The 25,521-nt window shown below is 40.2% G+C and overlaps 1 protein-coding gene across 3 annotated transcripts in view; it reads right to left on the bottom strand.

Moving 5' to 3' along the window:
* Positions 1 to 25,521, bottom strand: part of syde2 (synapse defective 1, Rho GTPase, homolog 2 (C. elegans)) — a 35,019-nt gene that overhangs the window by 5,167 nt on the left and 4,331 nt on the right. For all 3 annotated transcript variants that reach the window (XM_058072661.1, XM_058072663.1, XM_058072662.1), the window contains 6 exons: positions 22,315 to 22,601; positions 21,332 to 21,710; positions 13,382 to 14,511; positions 7,542 to 7,668; positions 458 to 639; positions 90 to 321 (listed from right to left, as the gene is read on the bottom strand). In XM_058072661.1, coding sequence (XP_057928644.1) covers positions 90 to 321; positions 458 to 639; positions 7,542 to 7,668; positions 13,382 to 14,511; positions 21,332 to 21,710; positions 22,315 to 22,601 — 2,337 coding nt within the window. The remainder of the gene's footprint in view (positions 1 to 89; positions 322 to 457; positions 640 to 7,541; positions 7,669 to 13,381; positions 14,512 to 21,331; positions 21,711 to 22,314; positions 22,602 to 25,521) is intronic.

Raw genomic sequence — 25,521 nt, 5'->3', positions numbered from 1 at the left:
ATATTGCCATAAATAATGCACTTAAGTGAGAATATAACATATTAGATAGGGTATTTTAAGACAGGCCCATATAAGCATGGAATAATTACCTGGCCAGAGCTGCAGCAAGTAGTGCAAGACTTCAATGTGCTTTTTGAAGTGCAGTGCACTGGCGAGTTCCTCTGAGTCGATGAAGACCCGGTTGCTGTGACAGGACGCCTCCTGGCGCTGGCTGAGCAACACCGGTCCGAAGCACACCGCCAGGTTCTGACATGTCATTTTGTTGACTTCCTGGTGAGACGCCACCAGCTTGAGGTGGTCAAGAAGTTTCCGCAGTGTCATCTAATACAATTGCAAGACATGCCATTATTATGATTAGTACTTGCAGGAGTTCCACTGGTGAAGGCAACACCACATTTTAATATCTCAGATGAGAGTTTACAGTAAACTCCATCACACAGGAGCACAATATACTCACCCTCTCCACCTCAGGCAGGTTGTCCAGCAGACTGACGGTGTGTTCTGAGTCAGCCTGGTCGTTCTCACAGCCCCCTGCTCCCATCCTCAGAGGTCTGGTGGTCATGGAGTCCAGCACTGCCTCATACAGCTGCTTGGTAATCAGAGGGTAGGGTAGCTCTCGTAGGTAGTCCTTTAATACACCTGTAGGTTGGGACAAAACTAGCTTTATGAGGAAGTCTGACAGCTATTATTGTGGGGCAATAAACAACCCTGACAGTACCTTAAAGCCTATATTTTTATCTGCAAAAAGTACTTCGAGTGTGTATGGTGGATGACGCTACAAGAAAACAAAGTCTGCCTCCATAAAGCCCCTAAAGAATTGTAGTACTAGAATAATAATTGCCTACTGATTGATTGCCTACTAAACCTAATAACTGGTTTGACCGCCCTTAGCAGCAACAATTGCAATCAAGCATCTGCAATAACTTGCAATGAGTCTCTTACAGAGCTGTGGAGGAATTTTGACCCACTCGTCTTTGCAGAATTGTAATTCATCGTAATTCATTTGTTGTAATTCATCCACATTGGAGGGTTTTAAAGGTCAGTACTTTGACTAGGTCACTCCAAAGTCTTCATTTAGTGTTCCTTCAGCCAATCAGAGGTACGTGGCATTCTGCGTTACGGATCATTGTCCTGCCGCAGAACCCAAGTTGGTTTCACAAAATGGCCCCACACCATTACACTACCACCACCATATTTTACTCTTGGTATGAAATTCCACGTTACATTAAGCCAGCTGTTCTTTTTGTTCAGTCGTGGTTTTCGTCTTGGAATATTTTTACCCAGTGTCCTTCTTATGGTGGGGTCATAAACACTGACCTTAACTGAAGCAAGTGAAGCATCTCTCCTCAACCATGTAGCTTATTATCTTTCCATTACAAGCGAACAATGATAATTAAAGCGAGAAGGGGAGTATTATTGCAGCTGCAACCAAACCATACAGGTCCGAAAGGGCATTCGCATATGTGGGCTCAATACGTGAGTATATGTGAGTTCAATACACACAGGAAGTAATGTGCTACAAGCCGACCAATCACAGTCGTTATCGACAACATTGAAGCAGATAAAGGTGTTTGTCCAATATAAGTGTAACGATCGTATGGGATTTAAATATGCAAAGTATGAATCAACTGCTGCAAAGTGCAAAATACAATGCGGAAAATAGCTCACAATTATTCATAGCAATTCAGGAAGGTCATGAATCTACTCACCATCCTGCTTGTATTATCCCCCCCCCCCAAAGTAGCGACTCCCGTAGTCTAATTAGAATGACGTCAATCGGAAGTCCAAATTTATCACTGCCGCAACTTTTCACTCCTACTTATCAAACCGTTACCGTTCCACCGTTCTATTTAGAGCAAACGGCAATAAAGTACACCGCAAATCCACTCACATCCCTCAAACTCAGTGGGGAGAATGAAGGGCATAATTTACCAGTCACGTTTTAATCACAGTAAATCCCAGCTATGCTCTTTATGAGCGCCTAAGGGGTTCACACTTTTAATTGTATTCCTCTCCGCTACTGGGGAGACATGAAATATGTGAAATATATGCTAAAATAAGAAAGTTGGATGACATTCTCGGGGCTTTTCCCTTCCCTACCCATAGATAGCAGGATGTAAGGGCTTGACAATATAGGATTAGAGAGGGAAAGAAGGCTCTACATTTAGCTTATTGTAAAGCTCCTAAGAATCAGCGCTTAAATTCAGAGCAGTAACAACACACACAAAAAAAGCCCTTCCTGTTTATATTCATTTAAATCAGGGGTCTCAAACATGCGGCCCGCGGGCCAAATGTGGCCCGCAGGACACTAGTTTGAGGCCCCCGCCTTGATATGAAAATTCAATGTTAGTGCGGCCCGCGCAAGTTTAATATGGATGCTGTATGGTATCATGTACCCAGAAAAAATTATTACGTTTGATTAATGTTCATGTTAAAGGTTAAATAACTGTTAATAGTTATCCTCCCTATCCGTGTGGAAGTGGTACGTTTTTGGCTATTTAAGTTTAAAGGAAATAACTTGAAGGCTACCGTTTAGGTCGCTAGTTTGCGAGTTAGCATGTGTCTCAAGACCCTGCAGTTGCGCAATATGTTGTAAATAAAAAGAGTATAAATGTGACTATAGTCGTGTTTTGTCATGTCTACAGGGCTCTAATAATGCTTTGTTAATTTTCATCTGAAAAAAATAATTTGTCTACCCACCAACTATATGTGGTTTCTTAAGTTTTTATTATTTGCCGTTTTATTATTATTATTATATTTATTTATTTATTACTGATTGATTGATTTTCTTTATTCTTGATTTGTTTATTTATTTTTCATCTTATTTTGTGTAGAAAAATCAAAAGTAACATATTTGAGAACAGTGGAATGTTTTATCAGAGCTTTTCTTGTAGAAAATCAAAACCAAAGCAAAGTTTATTCATTTTTCTGTTTTTAATAAATGCGTTTTTTTTTTTTTTTGGAAAACCTGATGCGGCCCAGTCTCACCCAGACCCTAGCTCCAGTGGCCCCCAAGTAAATTGAGTTTGAGACCCCTGATTTAAATTAATACACTAAGAGATAACATGATATGAAAACACAGTATTGAGCATTGAATAAAATACAACCTCCTTCTTCTTCTTCTTTCTCTTTTGCCCTCATGTCCTCCTTCACTACATCCATAAACCTCCTCTTTGGTCTTCCTCTACGCCTCCTACCTGGCAGCTCTAAACGCAGCATCCTTCTACCAATATATTCACTATCTCTCCTCTAACATGTAATGTACTCGTTCCTGATCCTATCCATCCCGGTCACTCCCAATGAGAACCTCAGCATCCTCATCTCTACTACCTCCAGTTCTGCTTTCTTTTCCTCAGTGGCACTGCCTCTACACCCAACAACAGTAAAATACATCCTCTATAATAAAAATAAAAACAGATCATTATAAATACTGACAGTAGACTGTGCCAAGTGATTTTTTTTTCAATCACATTCTGTTGAGAAATGTTGTTAAACTTTAATTAACTGCATCAATTTCTACAGCGCCTGCAAATTCATTAAACTATGCCTTGTGTTTCATTTTTAGTAGCCCATCAAACAGACACGAGTGAGAACAAAAACTCCTTGGCAGAGGTAATAAGTACTGTACACAGTGTGTGTTTTGTTATCATCACACAGCAATAACTCTCTCACACACGCACTCTCACAGAGGTACAGAGCATTCTTGAGAAAGTCATTGAACCTCGACAGGAAAAGCAACAGATCCAAAACCAGCTTGATGGCCCCCCCCCCCCACACACACACACAGCTCCAAGACAGCAAGTCAAATTTTAACAGGACTTGATGCAAACTTCCTTTTTTTCCCCCTGTTAGCATTACCCCCCACTGTCTCCACAGCAGTTGTGGCATGTTTGTCATTTTGTCAGCCCCCAAATCACATTCCTTAGTGCTTCTGTTTTCGGTTATCTTTGTCACGTTACTTCGGAAATCTGGTATGAGCAGAACATGATAAGAAGTCGTAAACATTCATTCTCCCTCACGCTGGTGAAGACATACTGATTATTTCGAAAGATTACAGGGAAATGCTTTGTGGACATTGTGTGGCTTCCTGTTATCAATCCAGGCTGAGACGTTTTTCGAGATAAAAATGTGACTGCACGTGAGCAGATTCAGACATGTTTTTGGTTCTTAAATTAGTGAAGCAGTTCTATTGTCTTGAATCGTTCAGTGTGCACATGGTTATGAACTAGATCCACTCGGGTAAATCATTAGCATAGTCAGTGTGTGTTTACACTTGTGTTATATGCCAAGTTAGCGCCTTACACACATATATCATGCACAAATGCTTCAATACTTCTCCGGGGCGCATACACAAACACACAAGGTCATGGACTAAGGGCGGGGGGGAGGGGTGACAGGTGTGTTTCCCTGCAGGTGTGTCACCTTCCTGATCAAACAGACAAAATGCTTTGCTTTCTCACAATCCAATTTAATGGGCTTGACCAAGATACACAACATTAGCATTTGCAACCACTTGTTATGTGAATTGCATACAGCATAGCTGTATACAATGTATACATATGTTGCTATTGCGACCCGCCCATTTGTGGATGTTTTTCAAACATTTTGAGGTTGAATCTCGGAAGTTCCAAGTAGGATCTTTAAAGAATTTGACTTGATTGTGAAGTCAAACGGCTGCACAGTGGACAAGTGGTTAGCGTACAGGCCTCACAGCTAGGAAACCCAAGTTCAACTCCACTCTCAGCCATCTCTGTGTGATATTGTCCATAGGTATGAATGTGAGTGTGAATGGTTGTTTGTCTATATGTGCCCTGTGATTGGCTGGCGACCAATCCAGGGTGTACCCCACTTTTTGCTCGAAGACAGCTGGGATAGGCTCCAGCCCCCCCCCCCCCCCCCCCCCCCCGCGACCCTCAAGAGAATAAGCGGTAGAAAATGAATGAATGAATGTGAAGTCAAACCATTTGAGCGGTCTGAATGTGCCACCAAACACTACAAGGCACACAATGCACTGGGGCATGGCTCTACCTTTAACCTCTTGTTTAAACAAAGTGGAAGGTCACTCCCCTTGTCAGTGCCGCAGTCAACACCGCACCTCGAGAACAAATACGAGTTTGTTCCCCATCCAGCCCCCCCCCCTCCATGCAGTCCTGCACGCCCTCGCAGAACTCAATTTGGGAATTGAGGGGGTTGGGGGTTCAGTAGTCAATGTCACACCACCTTTTCCTCAGTCACCAACACCGTCCATGGACAAATCTAACTTCTAACCCGGTAGATTACGTGAACAACCACCACAGATGCGTCGCACCAGGTCCAACTCACAACCTATACGTTAAGAACTATTCTGACACCCACGCAAGCTTGGAGCTCTTTCTAAAGGGGTTGCCTGATTCCCTGGCTTGCACAGGGTTCAGCTAATCCCCCATGCATGAGCCAAATACCATCTGTGTTTGTTCGGTAACAAAGGGGGCACTTGTTAATGACTTTCCATGTCTTCACTGGAGTACCGCTGAGGGTGGGGGTAAAGAAGGGAAGCGGGCGATGGAAAAGACATGTCAGAGGAGGCGAATTAAAGACCACAATTTATCGGCAACAGCTCTAATAACCGGAGCTTGTAAGCGGTATCATATGGGTAACTGAACCAGTTCGCCATCATGGAACCACATTTCATTACAGTATGTGATTCAAATGGAAATTGCACATAAGTTTATCCCAAAGTAAAAAAATATATAATAAAAAAAAACAGTAAAAAATTATTTTTCAGTATTTGGCCTTCACTGGAAAAAAATGTTTAAACACCCCAGGGTGAGGCCCTAGAACAGGGGTGGGCAAACTTTTTGAGTTGTGTGCCACATTGGGCTAAAAATTCCAGAATACGGGCCGAACACAACAACATACTTGCTCACGGTGCAACAAAAAGAGAAAAAAGTTGTAATATAATGAGGAAAAATAAGCTTTTTTTTAAGTTGTAATATTACGAGAAACAAAACAACAAATAAAGATGTAATTTTTGAAATTTTGGTTGGGGAAAAAGTCATTTGAAAACACAGTATATATTGACAATAAAACTACAAAAAGTAAAAAAAAAAAAAAAGATCAAAAAAAAAAACAGTAAAAATTTCTTTTTCAGTATTTGGCCTTCACTGGAAAAAATGTTTAAACACCCCAGAGTGAGGCTAAAAAAAATCCAGAATAGGGACCGAACAGAACAGAACAACATACTTGCTCACGGTGCAACAAAACAAAAAACACAACCCATTCACAGCAACTTAAAGCATCACATAAATCAACTGCTTGATAGACAACAACTAAGCGCTAAACAACTTCAAACTCTTATTTCCGAATGGCAGCAAGGCATGCTGGGAAGTCCAGCTGAAACAACTATAGCAATAAAGAAGCAAGAAAGAGTTACTATAAAACTCCCCCCTCTCTTTAGCTGACGGAGAAGATGCTGTTGATTGTCTGCTCATGTTGACAACATTTTTGCAAGTCTTCTTTGAACCGTGCTTGTGACTTGAAACAACGGTGAGCCACACTGATCGTGTTTTGCAAGCTTTGGATTGAACCCTGACCTCTGGATAATCCTTTTCACTAGCTCCACTTTTAAATTAGCGGTGTGACAATCCAGCGCTCTCAGCTCTACTCCCTCAGCACATGTACGCAACTCAATTAGAAATTAAAATTACAAGCTATTTATGTTCCAAAAAAAACGGATTAAAAATGGATTAAATTCATTAATAGTAAAATGAAGTGACGCATTGGCATTATCCTCCCTTCCCCCTTGTCGCTGTCCACTTCCACTCATCCATAAATTTAGGCAGCAAGCAAAAACCAACAAGCCGCACTGGTGCTGGGCCTTTTTTTCGAACCTGCTCAACTGTTAACTGTGTTCTTTGGCCTGCCATGCAAATGAATGCGAATCAATGCGGACATGATAGGACAACGCCTATGCGGGGCCTCTTCCTAAAACCAACAGCGGCTCCTAAATGAACAGGGGTTTCCATGGTCTCTTCCTCTTTTTGTTGGCGATAATAATGACAAAGTCACTTTTTACTAAAACCACCCCACCCCCAAACCCTCAATCCAAGTGACACGGCTTTTTTATGTAACCTACCATTGTCATAGAATTGGAAAGGATAATAATATTAAAATAACCAATACAATAAAATAATAAATAAAAATTCACACTTTTCCTCGCTTGGAGTATCAGGGACAGCGGAGAACATGTATCAACTAGGATCCTGAGGAAGAAGGAATGACCAGAATGTACAGCACAGTCCGATAGTGAGAGTGTGTGTGGGCCCTTCCCTCCGGCACCAGTCTATACTGGTATGTTGACTTCTGGAATGCTTTAACAACAAACATCACACGCTCATGGACACATATGACACACATGTGCTGACTTATCTGAAAAAAAGACACCGGCTCAGACATGTTTGGGGGAAATTGTAAGTGTGTCAATCATTGGAATGGCTCAAAACCAAATCCATGTAAATGCTAGTGTGTGTGTGTGTGTGTTGCCATCACGTGCTACTGTTTACCTGTGATGACGTTGATGTCAGGATAGGTGTTTTCACAGAGTTCCACAGCGTCACTGTCTCTCTCGAACGCCTCCCGTAGCTCCTTCTTTACAGCTGCAGAGCCGCAAAGACGGTAAAGCCCCACCACCTGCAAACACGCCCCCCGACACACACACACACACGTGGAATTAGGTCAGGTAAACATATGTGGCTCATGGAAGAATCAAACAAGAGGACTGAGAGATCATTTGTTACACCAGGGGTCTCAAACTCAATTTACTTGGGGGCCACTGGCACTCGGGTCTGGGTGAGACTGGGCCGCATCAGGTTTTCAAAAAAAAAAAAAAAAAAAAATGTATTTATTAAAAACAAAAAATTTTTTAAAACTTTGCTTTGGTTCCAATTTTCTTCAAGAAAAGCTCTGATAAAACATTCCACTGTTCTCAAATATCTTACTTTTTATTTTTCTACACAAAATAAGATAAAAAATAAATAAACAAATCAAGAATAAAGAAAATCAATCAGTAATAAATAAATATAATAATAATAATAAAACGGCAAATAATAAAAACTTGGGAAACCACATATAGTTGGTGGGTAGACAAATTATTTTTTTCAGATTAAAATTAACAAAGCATTATTAGAGCCCTGTAGACATGACAAAACACGACTATAGTCACATTTATACTCTTTTTATTTACAACATATTGCACAACTGCAGGGTCTTGAGACACATGCTAACTCGCAAACTAGAGTGCTAGCGACCTAAACGGTAGCCTTCAAGTTATTTCCTTAAACTTAAATAGCCAAAAACTTACCACTTCCACACGGATAGGGAGGATAACTACTAACAGTTATTTAACCTTTAACATGAACATTAATCAAACGTAATAATTTTTTTCTGGGTACATGATACCATACAGCATCCATATCAAACTTGCGCGGGCCGCACACATTAAACTTTCATATCAAGGCGGGGGCCTCAAACTAGTGTCCTGCGGGCCACATTTGGCCCGCGGGCCGCGTCTTTGACACCCCTGTGTTACACACATAACAACATCTGGCCTGGGGGCCATTTGTGGAGCATGTTTCGAAGTTTTGCATTATAGCCAATTTTGCAAACTAGACTAAGACCACCAACCACCCTTTCCCACAGATAGATTGCAGTCCTGTGGGAACATTACACTTGATGAAATAATATAATGAATAACATTTCTTTACCCAAATTAAACTAATCCAAATATTTTTTTCCATTGGGAGGTATTTACAGATTACATTAATTACATATTAATTATATATTCTTGCAATAATCTGACTTTTCTTTTGTTACTCAGAGATATTCACAGAATGGATCATAAAATGTGAAATTGATTGAAATATGAAAAAGCATTATTATGAGCTCCACCCAGACCCAACTGGAGTGTTAAAAAAGCCAGCAATAAACCAGTTATGTGTTTTGACCTGCACAACTTTCTCCCGCCATTGATATCTGATAGTGAAACTAAGCACCAGTTGTCTTATGTTGGGATTAAGTCCGGGGGACAGACATACCATAATTTCACCTACATGTGTCTGTCTGGTATGTGGCATGGCTGACCAACTGGTGTGGTTGCCGTGGCAACATGTTAAGTCAGTGGGCTGTGAATGGCGGGTAGGGCCCGGTTTCACACACACAAAAAACACACACACACACACACGTACTACGGATCATTCTGGGCTCCAGAGGACAGCCCAACCTCATCTTGTAAACCTCACCCGAGTGGGAGAGTGGAGGACAGATTTGGCGAGGATTTAGCTTTGTGTGTGAGTAAACAGAAGTCGGTGGACACAATGAACAACACGTCCATTCAGAAAAAAAGAGAGTCTCTGTTTTGGGGGGCGAGTCAAGCACAGGCGGGTAACAGCTGTTAGTTGGGAAGAGGGCTTGTACTTTATACGCTACGGCTGCCAAGCAACACGGCAGGCAGCAGCAGGCCTGTATGCAGAATAGGTCAAACAAAACAAGTTTCTTCAACAAGCATGTGGATTCTTTGTCGGGTGCTGAGGGCAATGATGGGATCAGAGGGATTAGTGTTCAGTCTGAAATCAGTTTAATGACTTTATAGAAGCATCCGTACCACAAAGGAAAAAGGGAAATGGGTACTTGACAGTATTAATCTTCTTGAGTGTGAGCCAAAGGCATTCCAACAAATTGTGGCCCTTTTTAGGACTGCTATTATTATCATGCATCTCCATAGGTGAGATGGATTACGCCTTATTGGTGTGGAAAATACGGTATTTGCTGTAATTATAGTGGGAGTTGGTAATGGCTAATTACAGTTTTATCACAAATCAACTCTTCGCTAACAAGCTTAATGCTAAACACACAAATGTGCATCACACACATTTTAAAGTATAAAATATCCATGCACATAACACTAATTAATGACGATGACGTTCGAAAGAACTCGGCGGCGCTTCCGTCTTTGTGGTGGAGCCTATTTTTTCCATAATTTTTTTTTTTTTTTTTTACCAAAAATCTTTATTTCAGAGCCGTAAATGCTGAATCACATGGATCTGCTGTAGTTATTTGATCAGATATTAATGAGATTTTTTTGGGTGTGCTAACTCTTCTGTTTAACTCTTCTATTTAAATATATATATAGTATATATCTATATATATATGGACAGTTACTATGATACACATAATGTCATTGTATGGTCATGGAGTGGAGTTACTCCAGACTCCACTCACTGTGCAATATCTGATCAACCTCCATGTGCAATATTAAGGGCTCTAAATGCAATATATTAAGTTCTATGTGAAGTATTTCCATAATGCCTCATATTAACTCACTAGCAAGATCTCAGTGTATAGACTGGTCATATATTTCATCTCGTTTCATATTATCTACATACTATATTGTATATAACTCTGGGAAAAACTGTTGATTTTGTTAATACTTGGGTTGTTTATATTGTTTATTTTTCTATATTGTGTATTTTTGTACTGCTTAACTAATTTCTGTACTCTTGCTGCTGTGCAATGCAAATTTCCCCACTGAGGGACGAATAAAGGCATATCTTAATCTTAATCTTAATCATATCACGTCGTACTTCAGTACAGGACAAAAAATAAAAAAATTAAACATTCAAAAAAAAAAACCAAAAACCTTAAACTGTGTTATGGAAAGCAGGAAGTGAACAAATGTAACAGTTACTGATTGGAGGGGTAGGATTTAATAAGCTTTGCTTCTTCCTACTCCTTTTGGACATGTGGAACTGTGAACTGATTATGTGATGCACTCAATTGTAATCTGACGCATGTTCAAATGAAATAAAACCATTACCATTACCATTAAATATGTGGGACCATTACTGTTTTAAACTGGAAGAATACAGTTGCGTCGCATGTAAAAGTGCAATATTTTTAAACTGTTGAAGACAAAACCAAAGTAAACAAGAACACAGCGTCGCCGTGCCTCTCTTCACATTCCAACTGCCATGTACGGCAGTATGTAGGTTACTGGGATGGCTCCCAGTAAAAAAGAATGTCTCTTTAATGGTCATTGAGTGCTCACGTCCATAACTCCAGTGTCTGACACAGGCATTATTGGCTGTCTTTTCAAAAAAAAAAAAGCCCACACTCATCCAGCACCTTAAAAGCTTATACAACCCTGAGGTCATGTGACGCTGACTGAACACCCCCCCCACCCCCACCCCATCAAAGATCTGCATAATTATTTGAAAAGCCACAGTGCACACTCTCTGTCTGCCCTTGCATGTTTTAGTGACACAGTATGAAGATTCCGATGGGATCTGGTGTCAACCCTCTCCTAACCTCTGTCTGCCTGTAACCTGAGGGGGATCCTTTACTTGTCACAAGTTCTACTTGATCTCAGACTCATACAGAGTGAACACAATATTTCAGTAATGAAAGATGGCAGCAAAACTGAGGGGGGTGTTAGGGAAGGTAAAAAAACAAAAAAAGAGACAGGAATGGGGAGCAATCATAATGCAACAAGACAAAGCAGAATGGATTACATAAACAGAAGAAATCGGAGCTAACAATGCCCATTTGAGTGAGTAGTACTCCGTCTGATTGCTATTAAATAATCACTTCAATTTAATCATACTCATTTCTGTGTATAAAATAAAGGGTATTTTTCATCACAACCTTTTGGGTAGGTATTCAAGTAAATAGAGTTATATATATATATATATATATATATATATATATATATATATATATATATATATATATATATATATATATATATATATATATATATATATATATATATATATATATATATATATATATATATATATATATACATACACATATATATATATATATATATATATATATATATATATATATATATATATATATATATATATATATATATATATATATATACATATATATATATATTATATAATATAGTCCGGAAACAACTGTATATCCATAGAAATCCTAGAAAAAAATATATAAAACATATATAATATTATATATGTTGTATATTTTATAGATATTTTTTTCATTTTTATATATAAAACATATATAATATTATATATGTATTATATAATATGTTATATATATAATGTGTTATATATAACATATTATCTAATATTATATATGTTGTATATTATATATATGTATGTATATATATATATATATATATTTTATATATTTTTTTTATTTTATTTTATTTTTTTATATTTTTTTAAGGATTTCTATGGATATACCATTGTTTCGCTCCGGAGTATAAGTTTCACCAGCCAAAATTGCACAATGAAGAAAAAGAACACATATATAAGTCACACTAACTAACTATAAGACTATAAGACTATAAAATCAGAGTACAACAACAGACATTTCCTCTGAAAAGGCAAGTTATAGTAATAACAATATAATAAAGTATAACAAGGTAAATAGGTGTTTTGTTAATGTAAAGTGAATTGGTGGTATGTTAACATAACATCCATCCAAAGATGTACTTACATGTGCAAAATGGGGGGATTCCTAATATTCTAATGTGATTAATTACAAGTGAACTAATTAATCATGGTTGATTTTGGTTTTGATATTGTAATGGACCTACAAAGAACCATGAATGCTGCAAAAGGTAAACAGTAGTCTAACTAACTAAAGTCAGGGTCGGCCTTGTAGAGGTCTAATGTTTGCCTGTTGGCCCCAGGCACCCGCTGCCCTTGGCATGCCCCCCTAGAGTGATGTTGAGAACAATGGCCAGACACTTTTATTGCCACAGACTCCTAATTAGAAGGAACGTCGTCGCCTCTCTGAACACTGCTGCTGGGTTTCAAAGAACACATCAAATATGTTGGGAGGGGGGCGGGGGCACACTCTGATGATAATATGATCCAGGAAAAACACAACTGGTCCATCATCACCACATCACCCAAGTCTCCTAAGTCATTTTGCACTTCTCTGAATGAGAACAAATGGCCCCCGGGAAGGTAATGACATCATAGTGTAGTACTTCTCCATTTTCCATTCATCCCCATGCTTGTAATAGTACTTGCTGCAGGGTGCTGGCTCATCACACGCTATACAGGATGTCGAGTGCCCCATAGAAAACATCATTATGCTTTTGTATTCCACAACTTTGCTTTTATATGCATCACATGTCTTTTCAATGTAGACCTTCAAGTTGTATACTGTGCATTAACGTGGAGAGCTTCCTTTAATGGCACTATTTTTTTGGACGCACGATTAACGTGCACATATCTTGTTAGATCGGCCACACCGTAGTTTGAGGAAATGCAACAATGGGGTAGCGGGAACAAATATTGAGCAGAAAGGACAAAGAGAAGTGTATTTGGACTGGTAGGTTTAACTTTGGGTTCGGACTCACCTGGTAACCCCGCTTCTCGATCTCATTGATGCATTTGCTTATAAGCAGCGGCACCATGAGCCCGGTGTCCTCCCTCTCCACCACTCGCCACGCTTCCACACCAAAAACTTGGGGCTCCCTGTCTCCATCTGGTCCTCCATCCAAAGAGTTCTGCCACTGCTCCATCAGGCCCAGCTTGACATAGATGAGCCCGCGAGGCTCCAGCTTGACCGCCAGCTGGTGGGAACGTGTTACCCTGAAGAGTGCAGGCAGGACCACCGTCCCGTGGCAGCAGACACGGTTTCGTCTCGGCATGGGCTCCCAGCTGAACACAACCAGCTTCAGATGCTGGGCGTTCTCCAGCTCGATGTTGAAAGTGTGGTCCATGTCCAAGAAGGTAGTTCGACATGTGAGGAGAGCAGTTCGTGCTTTATTAACAGAGTCCACTTGGATGGCACAGTAAACGTCGCGAGAATCGATGCGAGGCGGTTTCAGGTCCTCTGCCCCATAAAAGTGCAGGCTCATCAGTCCGGAGATGTACTGGCTACATTTGGGCTGCTCTGTGAAGCTGTAATGGCGGAAAGCATCAATGTCCAAATCTGTGCCATTTAATTTTGAGCTTCCACCAGTTCCATCTGTGTCCTTTCCCCTCCCCCCCTTACTCTCAACAGACCCGTGCTTCCCAGATTTAGCCACCAGTTCAGGTGAATCGCCATCACTTAAGTACCCCCCTTTGCTGGCGGATTTGGAACTCCCATTGTTTTTCTTCTTATTGAAGCTATGCTGTGTGGACACGCTGCTGTCGAGGTGATAGCGTGAGATCACATTCCGGCTGGCCTGCCCAACCCCAGATGCAGCTAATCTCTGAGAGCCAGATGTTTGGGGGGCTTCAGACCCTCCACCGGTGGCTCGGAGTGACTGGGATCTGTGCTCTATATGACCACTTCCATTGGCGTTACTGCTGCTTTGGCCCTTGACGCTGAGTTTCCGACTGAGCTCTGGAAGTTTCTTCATTTTCATGGAGATCTTCCTGACTGTGCGCGGAGACTTGATCTTGTCTGGGAATGACCAATTAATGGAGCTGCTCTTCTTCGTGGGGTTTGGGCTGGAGGGTGGGGAGAAGCCAAGGGTATTGCTCATGTCAGGAACATCTAGGAAAGCAATAAGACGGTACAGAGAAGTTAAAAGCATGTTTGATTTACATTCCCTTTTAGTGGCAGCAATATACATTTTGGCAGTCTGCACTGCATCTAAACCAAGACATTCACTTAACAGTACATCAGTTTGTTATCCAAGGGTAGGTCCATATGGACCCTCCTTAATTCAACACAAAAACACCCTGTCCACAATTGCATTCCCTCAGTTACATACACACTTTGCTTTTTAGAGGGAACACCTTGCAGCATGAGTTCATGCAGGATTAAGTCTGCATCACATGACTTGGCAAGTCCTTTGATGACTGCTTTTAGAACTAACCTCATTTAGATCAGGCAAGAATGCCCACTAGATGGATGCCTAAAGGATGCCAAGTTTCAAGACTCAGGTTTTTTTTAAGCTTTTAAAAACCTCAGATACCAGACTAGTACCATGGATGGAGATAGACAGAAAAGAGGTGAAAAAAGAGATACATAGCTTAACCCTGCCAAACTCACAGCCTCTATTTTCAGAGGGGAACTGCAGTTCTATTCTGGGTTCCACAAGTGAGAGGAAAGAGGCAGAGGTGCAATAGCATGAAGGGTAAGCTGGGGAGCAGGAGCGGAACAGGGTGTAACCAAAGGATGGGGGACAAAGACACCCCTTGTCCAGGCACTGAGAGGTCTGTATGTTGAACTGGAGGGTTGGCAAAGCAGTTGGCCAATGTACAAGTGAACAGTGCTGTTCCCTCACATTCCTCACCCAACCATGTTTAGCCTCCTTTTCCTCCCTCACTCAGTAGCCTTCCTTATCCAAAGCTTCCTGCCAATAATAGCCGTGTGGAGAGGGGAGAACATGCATGAAAAACAGTGTGGGGTACAGTCGAGAAAATGTCTTGTACGTCACTGCATGTACAACTGATGACATAATTTCTACACAAATTACACATGTGAAACACATTTAAAGAAAGAAGCTAAAAATACCCTTGGGAGGGCCGGGTAAGGCATTCTCGATGACGTGATCGCTTTGATCAAATAAATGTACTGCGCAAAACTCTTAGGCCACTTGTTACATTTTGGCAATACTATAACTAATGTAATGTAAAGTAAAATAATAGAAGGGTTCTATTACAATTTTTTATATAATTTCACCTAGAAAATTGTCTTTATATTATATATTATATATATGTATATTATATATCCAGTACTTCGGTACGAGGTACATTATTAAAAAAAATACAAAAAAACTTAAAACTGTATTACGGAAAGCAGGAAGTGAACAAATGTAACAGTTACTCATTGTAAAAGTAACAGATGGAGGGGTAGGATTTAATACGCTTTGCTTCTTCCTACTCCATTTGGACATGTGGAACTGGGAACTGATTATGGGATGCACTCAATTGTAATCTGATGCATGTTCAAATGAAATAAAACCATTACCATTACCATAGATATAAGTTATTAGTCTTCATTCATTCATTTTCTACCGCTTATCCTCACGAGGGTCGCGGGCGTCCTGGAGCCTATCCCAGCTGTCTTTGTACACCCTGGAATGGTCGCCAGCCAATCACAGGGCACATATAGACAAACAACCATTCACACTCACATTCATACCTATGGACAATTTGGAGTCGCCAATTAACCTAGCATGTTTTTGGAATGTAGGAGGAAAACCCACGCATGCACGGGAGGGGGGGGGGGGGGGGGGGGCTCTTTAAGAGTACATTTTAGAAGCTCTGTGAAATCAAAGCTATTAAAAACAGCAGAATATGAAAATAATCAACGTCAGACAGCATTTTGTTTTAGGATATTTGTGTTTTGTCATGTAATAAGTCACAAAAACGGCCCGATCATGTCTCGTATAAACATCGCCTTAGACTTAGAAGTTATGGTGCTACTTTTAAAACGGTGATCAATAAAGAAGAATGGGTAAACAACTGACCAGCAGCTAAGAAATATGATGAACAAAAAATGATTGAGCTGATTGAAAACATGATTTTTAAAAGATTTTATCATTGATTTTGTCTTCAAAAATATTTTTTTAGGTGTTGAAAAAAAAGGTGTAATCTAATGAGAAAAACTTGTTAATAAATATTAAATATTAAAGTGAGTTAATATATTAACATGCTGTAGCTACATGTGGGTTTACAAATTATCAAAGTCACACTTTCCCTTTCATATACCCTTTCATTTTTCAGTATATTGCCCTCGGTGGGAAAGGTTTGGACACCCCTGCTTAACATCTTGGGAGAAACAAATAAGTCAATATATACAAAAGAACATGAGCCCTGTAAGGCAGACTTGCGTGTGACACAGTTAATGACTGCTGCTTTGTTAATGACTGTGACACACACACACACACACACACACACACACACACATACACAGCTGTATCTCCTGTAGCCTTTGGCCTTGTGGCTGCAGCCATGAGAGTAACGCGACACTTCACTAACTGTGGTTCAGGGCCGACAGTTTGACACTCTACCCTCCAGGGCCATGTTCCTGGGTCAAAGGCCAAAGGTCTGCATTCCTGTGGGTGACACGTGAGCCCTTTCACTGTGTCAACCTCCACCACCTGTATATAATATATGATCATGTACTCGCTATATTACTATAACACAAAGCAGGAGTGCAGGCTCATATGCATTTAAGAAGAAAACACCCATGTCCTGACCCTGGAGCTAGACTGGCCAGACTGACTCTGCCGCCCTCCAACACAGGTGAGGAATTTATGACGAGGGCCTTTCACAACACTGGCACCACTCAGGTGCATGAAGAGGGTGTGAGTGTGTGAAGAATGACATGATCAAATATGTTATGGTTCGTTTGTCACGTGGGAAAATATGCATTCAGTTAAATATGAGCCTATGAATTATTATCTAGTGACTGTAACATTATCTGTGTTAATAATCACCCCTAAAAGTAAACCAAAATGTGTGTTAAAAGTAAAGACCTGCAAGGCCATTGAATGCTGACAAACATTGGAATGTAAATAAACTTGTGAATGGCACACTTGTCCACTTGTTTCTTCACTTCTGCCCTGTGCTACTTCCTATCCACTTGGCTCAAAACCATCAGAAGGACTTACAGGGGCCGTGGGAGCTCGGCTGTTTAATCACGATGGTTACAAAACCCCCGCCAATATATCCAAGTATGCAGGCCTACTCGCTAGCACAACATGGCCATTTGCCAAAAGAGAGGTTGTAGTGCACGTAATAGTCTCTCTGTACTGACTAATGAGTACCTTATCAATATTGTAAACGCCTGAAGACTGTAAAATGGGAAAATAAATTTAATTCCATTTTTCAATGAGATGACTACAAAAATGAGTGGTTTCTATGTTACAGAGAAAACTATGTGACCACCAGGCTATGGAATTTACTCTGGATTTAGAGTGTTGTCCTTACAATGCTGCACCGTCTTGTTGACTTCCTCTCTGCCAAACCATGCGGTCGTCAGCCAAGATTGGATTCTTCATTTCAACTCAGACTCAGGCTCGAGTGTAACTATAGCAGTATGGGCTCATTCTCAAATGCGGCAGCAAGTGAGAGAAAAAAAAAACCCAGAAAAAAAACTCTGATCCCATTCCGAGCGCTGGCTATGTCAGATTGTACAACCTGCCACCAAAGGGAACAAGAGATTGGGAACACAACAAGCTTACTACCCCCAGAGTCCATCAATCATTATTCTCTACATAACAGAGCTTTCAAATGGACAAAAAGTCAGTCAATAGGCAGCACACGAGGAGTCTGGAGTGCATCCGGTGAGGAGGAAAAGAACCAGCCAGCCGAACAGAGGAAAACTATGAACATAAAGAGTCATCTACATCTGCACTACTTCATTAATTCATCAGACAACTTATTTGTGCTCCAACAAAAACGTCCCTGTCAAATCTTTAGCAATGCCAATAAAGTAAAGTCTTACACACGGATAATTATAAATGAACTGAAAATAGAAGACACGGAAATGATGTGCTAAAAAGAATATGGGGGAAGACTGTGGCTGTGCTCCTGCTTTGGGAGTCAATGACATGGTCTGTGCCGGGGTCAAAGGCACCTATTCACAAAGCACCATCGGGTGCATTTGGAAAGCAGTGGTGAGGGAAATCACCCCGAGTACATCTACTATACCACACACTGCTATGTACCGCTGTACTACTGTCATTACTGTCATACATAATCACAATCATAAAGTATTTTTATTGTTTTGATTGATATACTTTATTATCGGAATTATTACCGGAATTATGCATGGGTTTTCTCCCAGTACTCCCGTTTCCTCCCACATTCCAAAAACATGCTAGGTTAATTGGCGAGTCCAAATTATCCATAAGTATGAATGTGAGTGTGAATGGTTGTTTGTCTATATGTGCTCTGTGATTGGCTGGCGACCAGGGTAAGCGGTATAGAAAATGGATGGGTTGACTAGAATGGACATAACCACTGGTCTGACCACTGCAGAGGCTGTCGTGGCTGTCGTGGCTGGCGACTCATTCAATCCCAGCTAAGACAGCCCCTTCAGTACCGGCCATTTTAGACGATTTTGCCTGATTCTTCAAGGTATTCTGAAATTTTTGTTTATGGCTACATAAAAATGGAACCTACCAAAAGAAAGTCTTTCATTAAAAAAAAAAAAGACAAAACTTGTTTCTACCTTTTCCCTCTCTTTAGTAATCACCAGTAGAACATGAGAAAGTTTCAGGAAAATATCAGTTCCTGACTAAAAAAAATTGTAAAACTGCTTTTTGTAAAAAGCTTCATTTTAAGCATAACTTTCACTGTGACACGTGTTTTTTTTTGCTTTTATGACAGCTCAAATATCTAAACACCTATATGCAAGGCCATTTTAGTTTCTCTGTCGACATCACGCACAACACAGTTTAGTTCTTAAAATCAATGGCAGCTTATCAATTTCCATATTTTTTTTCAACCACAGTAAACATTTTCTGAACCGAATTATTTTCTGTAGGAAATTAAGAAAGAAAATGGCAGTTTGTGGAGAGCTAGGGAAATGGTTATGGTTTGTTCCTATGAGCGGGGTGAGGTCTAGTGAGGTGACGTGGAGTGGGATATTGACGTGAGCTGCAGTGCATCATGGCTACATTGAGCTTGCAGGTCAGTTGTGATTTTTTCATGTGAACTTCCATAAACATATATACACACACACACACACACACATGTGACGTGTGTTTTGTGATCATGTGCAACACTCCCGGGATGCATTGCGTTCACATTTCACATAAATACAAGTCACATTTTTTTGGTCACATGAATGACTACATAAAAGATCGGATTTTCACACAATTAGCCATCATACACCGCAGTGTGAACATAGCTTATGTGAAACTTGTCAAAATGGGCTAAAAGCACTTCTTTGTTTTAACCAGGGCAATTACTCTTTATCCAACATTTATCCATTTCAGCAATTAAAAAAATCTGCATCCACATCAAACAAAGTAGCACACCCACATTAATGGAAATGCAAAGTCACTGCAGCTTCGTCTTTTCACAGCATAGCACCATAAATGCACATACCACCCACAGTATGACAGAACTGCTCATGAGGAGTCTTGTTCAACATAATCCATTCATCCACAAACCTATTGCACAATGGAAATGGGAAAATAGAGCAGATCACAAGTAGGTCACAGCTAAAAGTGAACATTAAAGGCTATTTTCACAGGCATTTAAAAGAAGAATTGTTATCGGGCAGAAGTGCTGAATATGCTGCATCAACTGATCCACTCAAGCATGATGAAAAGGCCCAAATTATACTTGCAGATTTCATCTGCGCCAATCAAAATGTGCAAAAATAGCCTAATTTCAGTTGGTTGGTTTCATGATTAGTGCTTGGACTTGATGTTAATTCCTAATCTTACATGGAAAGTTGCTGAGCCACACAAATGCAGAAATAGTTAGGAATTTGAGGCCAATCTAGGAATGATCTAATAAGAGTATTGTCAGCGTTTCTTAAGGTCTTTCATTTTTGGTGAGTTGCAAATCTTACTGTAAAATATTTTGGGAAAAAATTACATTTCTCAAAGCTCGGCAAATAAATGACTCTTTGCCATAGAAGAGTGTTGTTAAAAGTCATAATTATAGGCTTAGCTCAAGATGCACCAATTGGTTCAAACTACCACGTTGCCACAACAGACGGATCAAAAAGTCGGAAGTGAAGAAAGCAAAAAACAAGCTGAGCTTATTAAGAGACAGAGCGGCGTGTGCTGGCTGTCATCGTTGTTTAGATCCAAACAATTTCCAAGAACAGAACTGAATTAACGTATTACTTTTGGACATGGTAGTATTCTGCACTCTGTGTGATGCTGCAATAGGTGACTGTTGCATGTGTATACTTTCTTAAACAGTTTTTTAATCAGCCTGAATTATTTTTGTCTATTATTATGTGCTGACACGAACAGCATTCCAGACCATTAATTATTAATTATAATTAATTATGTATTTATCTATATATGTTATTATTATAATGTATGTATTTATTATTTTATTCTTATTAATTATTTTGTTTTTAAGAATTTGTGCTATATATTTAACATTTTCTATTTATTAAAAATATTCTGGATAGGTTTTTAACTTAGCTATGTTCTTTTTTAAATCACCTCTTTTTGCCACTAGTTCAAAAATAAAGTACAAAAGGTATAAATATGTATTTGGTAGCAAATGAGTTCGTAGTAATATTTCAGCGCTTAACTCTGGAGAATTGAGCATAACAGCAAAAGTCAGAAACAGAATGACCCAGCGACAAAATGAGTCCTTGATGATGGTGGAACAAAAATGTAGGACTGTAACAATGCCAAGAAGGGTGTGTCTTTTTGACTTACCTATAGATTTGCTGGTAGAATGTCCTCCCTCCTCCTGTGGTTTGCACGCAAGCATCTGTCTGTGCAGATGTAGCGTCTCTGTGGAATGTGCAGCATTCCCCTGACTCCCATCTGCTGAACTGCTTTCCTCATGAGACTCTGGACCGCTGGTCTCCAGGGTTCCCCCGTTGCGAGCCGCATCCCGTCCCTTACTGGGTCTCCTCTGGGGCTCAGATCGATGGGCGATGAGCAGTCGGACGGAGGGTCTGTTGGACACCTCAACTTCATCGTCTTCAGGGATTGGGTTGTACCAGATCTCGCCTTCATCATCGGCATCATTCTCCTCTGTTGGGTCTACGCTCCTTGGGTGAGGTGACGTCTTCGGTTGAGTGACGCTGACCTAAATACAGAGGGGAGACAAAAAAAAAGTGCTCCAAACACACTGATATAAATTTGCAAACCAGCTACTTTCTACCACTTATCCTGTTCAGGGTTTGTATCTTCATTGGAACATCTCTGCGTGGAGTTTGCATGTTCTCCCCGTGCGTGCATGAATTCTCTCCTGGTACTCCTGCTTCCTTCCACATTCCAAAAATATGCATGCTAGGTTAATTGGAGACTCTAAATTGTTCTGGTGTGAAGGTGGGTGTGAATAGTTGTGTATATGTGCCTTGTGACTGGCTGATGCTGCTCAAAGGCAGCTGGAAGAGGCTCCAGCATACCCTAGTGAGGACAAGCAGTACCAAAAATGCATAGAGAGATATTCTGTTCAGGGTCAAGTGTGAGCTGAAGCCTATCCCAGCTGATTTTGGCTGCAGCTAGGGACAATTTAGAGTCTTCACTCGACCTAACATGCATGTCATTTGGAATGTCTTTGAATGTGGGAGGAAGTTGGACTACCCGAAGAAACACCACGCAAACTCCACATATCCCTCTTTGCTACACCTACACAATCCACCAACTAGCCAACACAGTTCTACTTTAAGAAAAACCTTGAGGTTAACCTTGGGAAGGTGCAGATGATCTGGTCGCGACGGTGCTCCCCCTGAACCTCTCAGCTGCTCTGGGGAGGGACTAGGAGGAGGAGGCAGCAGTGTGGAGCACTGGCAGGCCTCCTCCTCAGCTCCTAGCTTGCCTTGCAGCTCTTCCTTCGTGCAATGGTTCTTTCCAAGGGAGCTCTGCTGCAGCCAGTTGCGCTTCTTAGCGACAGTGATGGTGTGGAGGTGTGGTCGCCATGTTGAAAGCTCAGTGGCCTTGGTAGCCCCTTGAGTTGGGACATTGTCATTGAGAGCTGAAGGAAAAGGTTAGATAACATGTGTTGGTTATCATCACTAAAGCCAAAAGCCATTCAAAACAAATTAACCATGATTATTATCATTAACAGAATAATTGAGGTGCATTCATCAAATCGTGACTGTATCTAATTCATGCCCTGTCAAGTTGAAGGAAACATCTGTATCAAGAAACCAGAGTGCTTATAGTAAATATTAATGCCATAGATACAACACCTTTTGTGTTTGTGTTTGTGTTTTGGCAACCTCAAAAGCCACATATAGTTTGGACATGTCTGCAAAATGCTCTATATTTTATTACTTGACTATTGTAGTCACATGCTTTTATCAGGCTACCACCGGCTCTCAGAGGCCTGTGTTATAAATACATTGTCTTCATGTTCAGCAACAAATGATCTGACTTTTTTTTTTTGTTTTTCAGAAGATGGGATGCAGTGAGAGAAAGTTAAATAAGTTGTTTACGCATGTGTGTTACAGGCTGAGAGATGTGCTCTAACTTGTACTAGAAACCTTTTCAAAAAAACAGACAAGCCCTTTGCATGCTTAAATGACAACCTCAACAATTCTCATTGAAATGCATTTGCATCCACGCATCCGCCAAATTAAACAGAACACTATTTTCACTGGAAGAAATTGAATACAAAGCTGCCTGTATGTGCATATTCATTGTGCAACGAGTGAGATTTAATGAGTCTACTCTAGAACTATAAATTTCTGCTGTGCTGAAAGGTGCATAAAAACAAAAAGATACTTCCCTCTATATTTTCTGTTCTGAACAGTAAGCATTTCAATGACCTACAAAAAATGACTGCAAACTTTCTAAGAAACTGCTCTGCTCACCGCCATTGTAATCATTTGTTTTACATGTTTTTTCAATCTAGATTACCCTCTACACAACACAATTTAAATGTTCATGACTACTATCAACGCTTCTCCAGTGTCACCATGAAAACCACAACAAACCTAACCAAGGCTATGATCACAGCATCCCTTATTGTGTTATAACAGACAAGCATAGAGGATAATGGCATACCAAAGGACCCAGCCTGATCCATTTCTACATTCCTGCTGGTATTAGGAGCAAATAAGGTAGTTTCTAGAACTATGTGGTTGGAAAACATCTGTAAGAAAATTGAAATGTCAGACTTTCTAAAGTTCCATGAAGGCAAACTTGGGAGTCCCTTTTGCCATTACACAACACTTCACTTCACTACCGTCAGCAAACTTCTTGCCATTTAAGCAATCTGAGATCTATGATATAAACGACTGTGGAATGATATTGGTTTTAACATGGACACGATCCCTGGTGTCTTCCTGGAAAATTTGACAACTGGACATAAAAATTAAAGGGTCTGTTTGCAGATGTCAAAATATGTCTATATATGTATATATATACAATTTCAAAGTAACTTTAAACAACTTGGCCTCAATAGTTGTTTGTCTCGAAGAAGATGATTGGTCGCTCATGGCTGGCTGGTATTCAAGTAGATTTCCATAGCGCGTCCACACACACAAAAGTAGTCTCAGTCAGGTGATCAACAATTTGCAGTCATGATGTGGTTCCAATAGACTAAATTCAATGATAGCTACCATCAGTAGCTAAACTTGGCCAAATTGCTATCATTAGCTGAAAATGTGTTACATTAGATGTAGCTTACATACTCAAAGCAGGAAGAGGGCTCGATACAATGCTTTGGAGAAGTCGTTGCGTACAGTCTCTTTAAAAATACAGGCGTGTTTTAAGGTTAGTTTTGTCTTGAAAAGTGAAAAGTAAAGATCGTTGGCAGAAAACAAAGCCTGTCTGACATAAATGGATTTATGTTTTCTGCTATGTTCAATATGATGCATGGGTTTCCCTGACAGAAACATGCCTCGTAGAGTTTTAGGTCTGAGTTTTAAGTACTGTATGTGCTTTAGTTGAACGGGTGAGACATTTTAAATGCTTTGAAGCTGTCTCATGTCTCCACAGCCCCTAACACTCAACAGTATATGATTTGTAATTCTCCATTTCCAACAGGGAGGTTATATTTTTCTATGTTTTTTCTCTAAACATACTTGTAATATAAATATTTAAATTCAGCAGTGTCTTGTATAAAGTCATTTTCTTATTATTGAAAGAATATATCGGGATATAAAAATATCGCCCAACAATTGTCATGAAATGTGTAAAGAAATGTGGTACGGTTCAAAGTTGTGGTAAAAACAGGAAATGCATATCAACAAAGATTATACCAATTATGATTGTTTGAACTTGGTGGATGTCTGCATTCTACGTGTGCAATTCTAGTTTATTCCCACTCAAAACACTATCAATGCATGAGCTGCTCCACAAGCCCATAGGAAGAGAGGGTGCCTCTGCATGCTGTTGACAACATGCCAGCGTGCCATCTTCTTTGAGGGGTCTTTCATAACTGGGAAAAGAAACATGTGCTGACACGAACAGCATTCCAGACCACAGCTCCAGATTTACAGCCTTAACATTGTCTCCTACCACCACCACACTCCTTCCCGAGCCAAACACCTTTCCAAAGCAATAACAAGCCACTAGTTTGGCTTTATGACAAACAGTTGACGTCATTTTGAGGCCAGAAGTATAATCTACCAATCTATTCATGCTGACATTGGTTTGCAAACACAAACAAAAGTTATAATGATGTGCTGTTGCTTTTCTGGACAAAACGTGTTATGTTTACAACATGTTATGCTGCAATTTAAACGATAATGTTGAAATATTATGTCCTTAAGCAACAGATCATTAAGCTCCCAGACAACGAACAGCAAACACTTTCCTGGCAAATAGTGCTGGGTCGATGATGCAGTGAGGCGTCATAAAATCACACCCCTTAAAAGGTAACAAATGGCTGCAGCCGTTTACCAAAAATACAACGTTGCATATGTGCGTGTGGGAGAAAGACTGAA

The sequence above is a fragment of the Doryrhamphus excisus genome, chromosome 5, assembly GCF_030265055.1.
Source record: "Doryrhamphus excisus isolate RoL2022-K1 chromosome 5, RoL_Dexc_1.0, whole genome shotgun sequence".
In the NCBI taxonomy this organism is placed as follows: domain Eukaryota; kingdom Metazoa; phylum Chordata; class Actinopteri; order Syngnathiformes; family Syngnathidae; genus Doryrhamphus; species Doryrhamphus excisus.
Note: the sequence above shows the minus strand (reverse complement) of the source record. Positions and strands in the feature narration are given on the sequence as shown.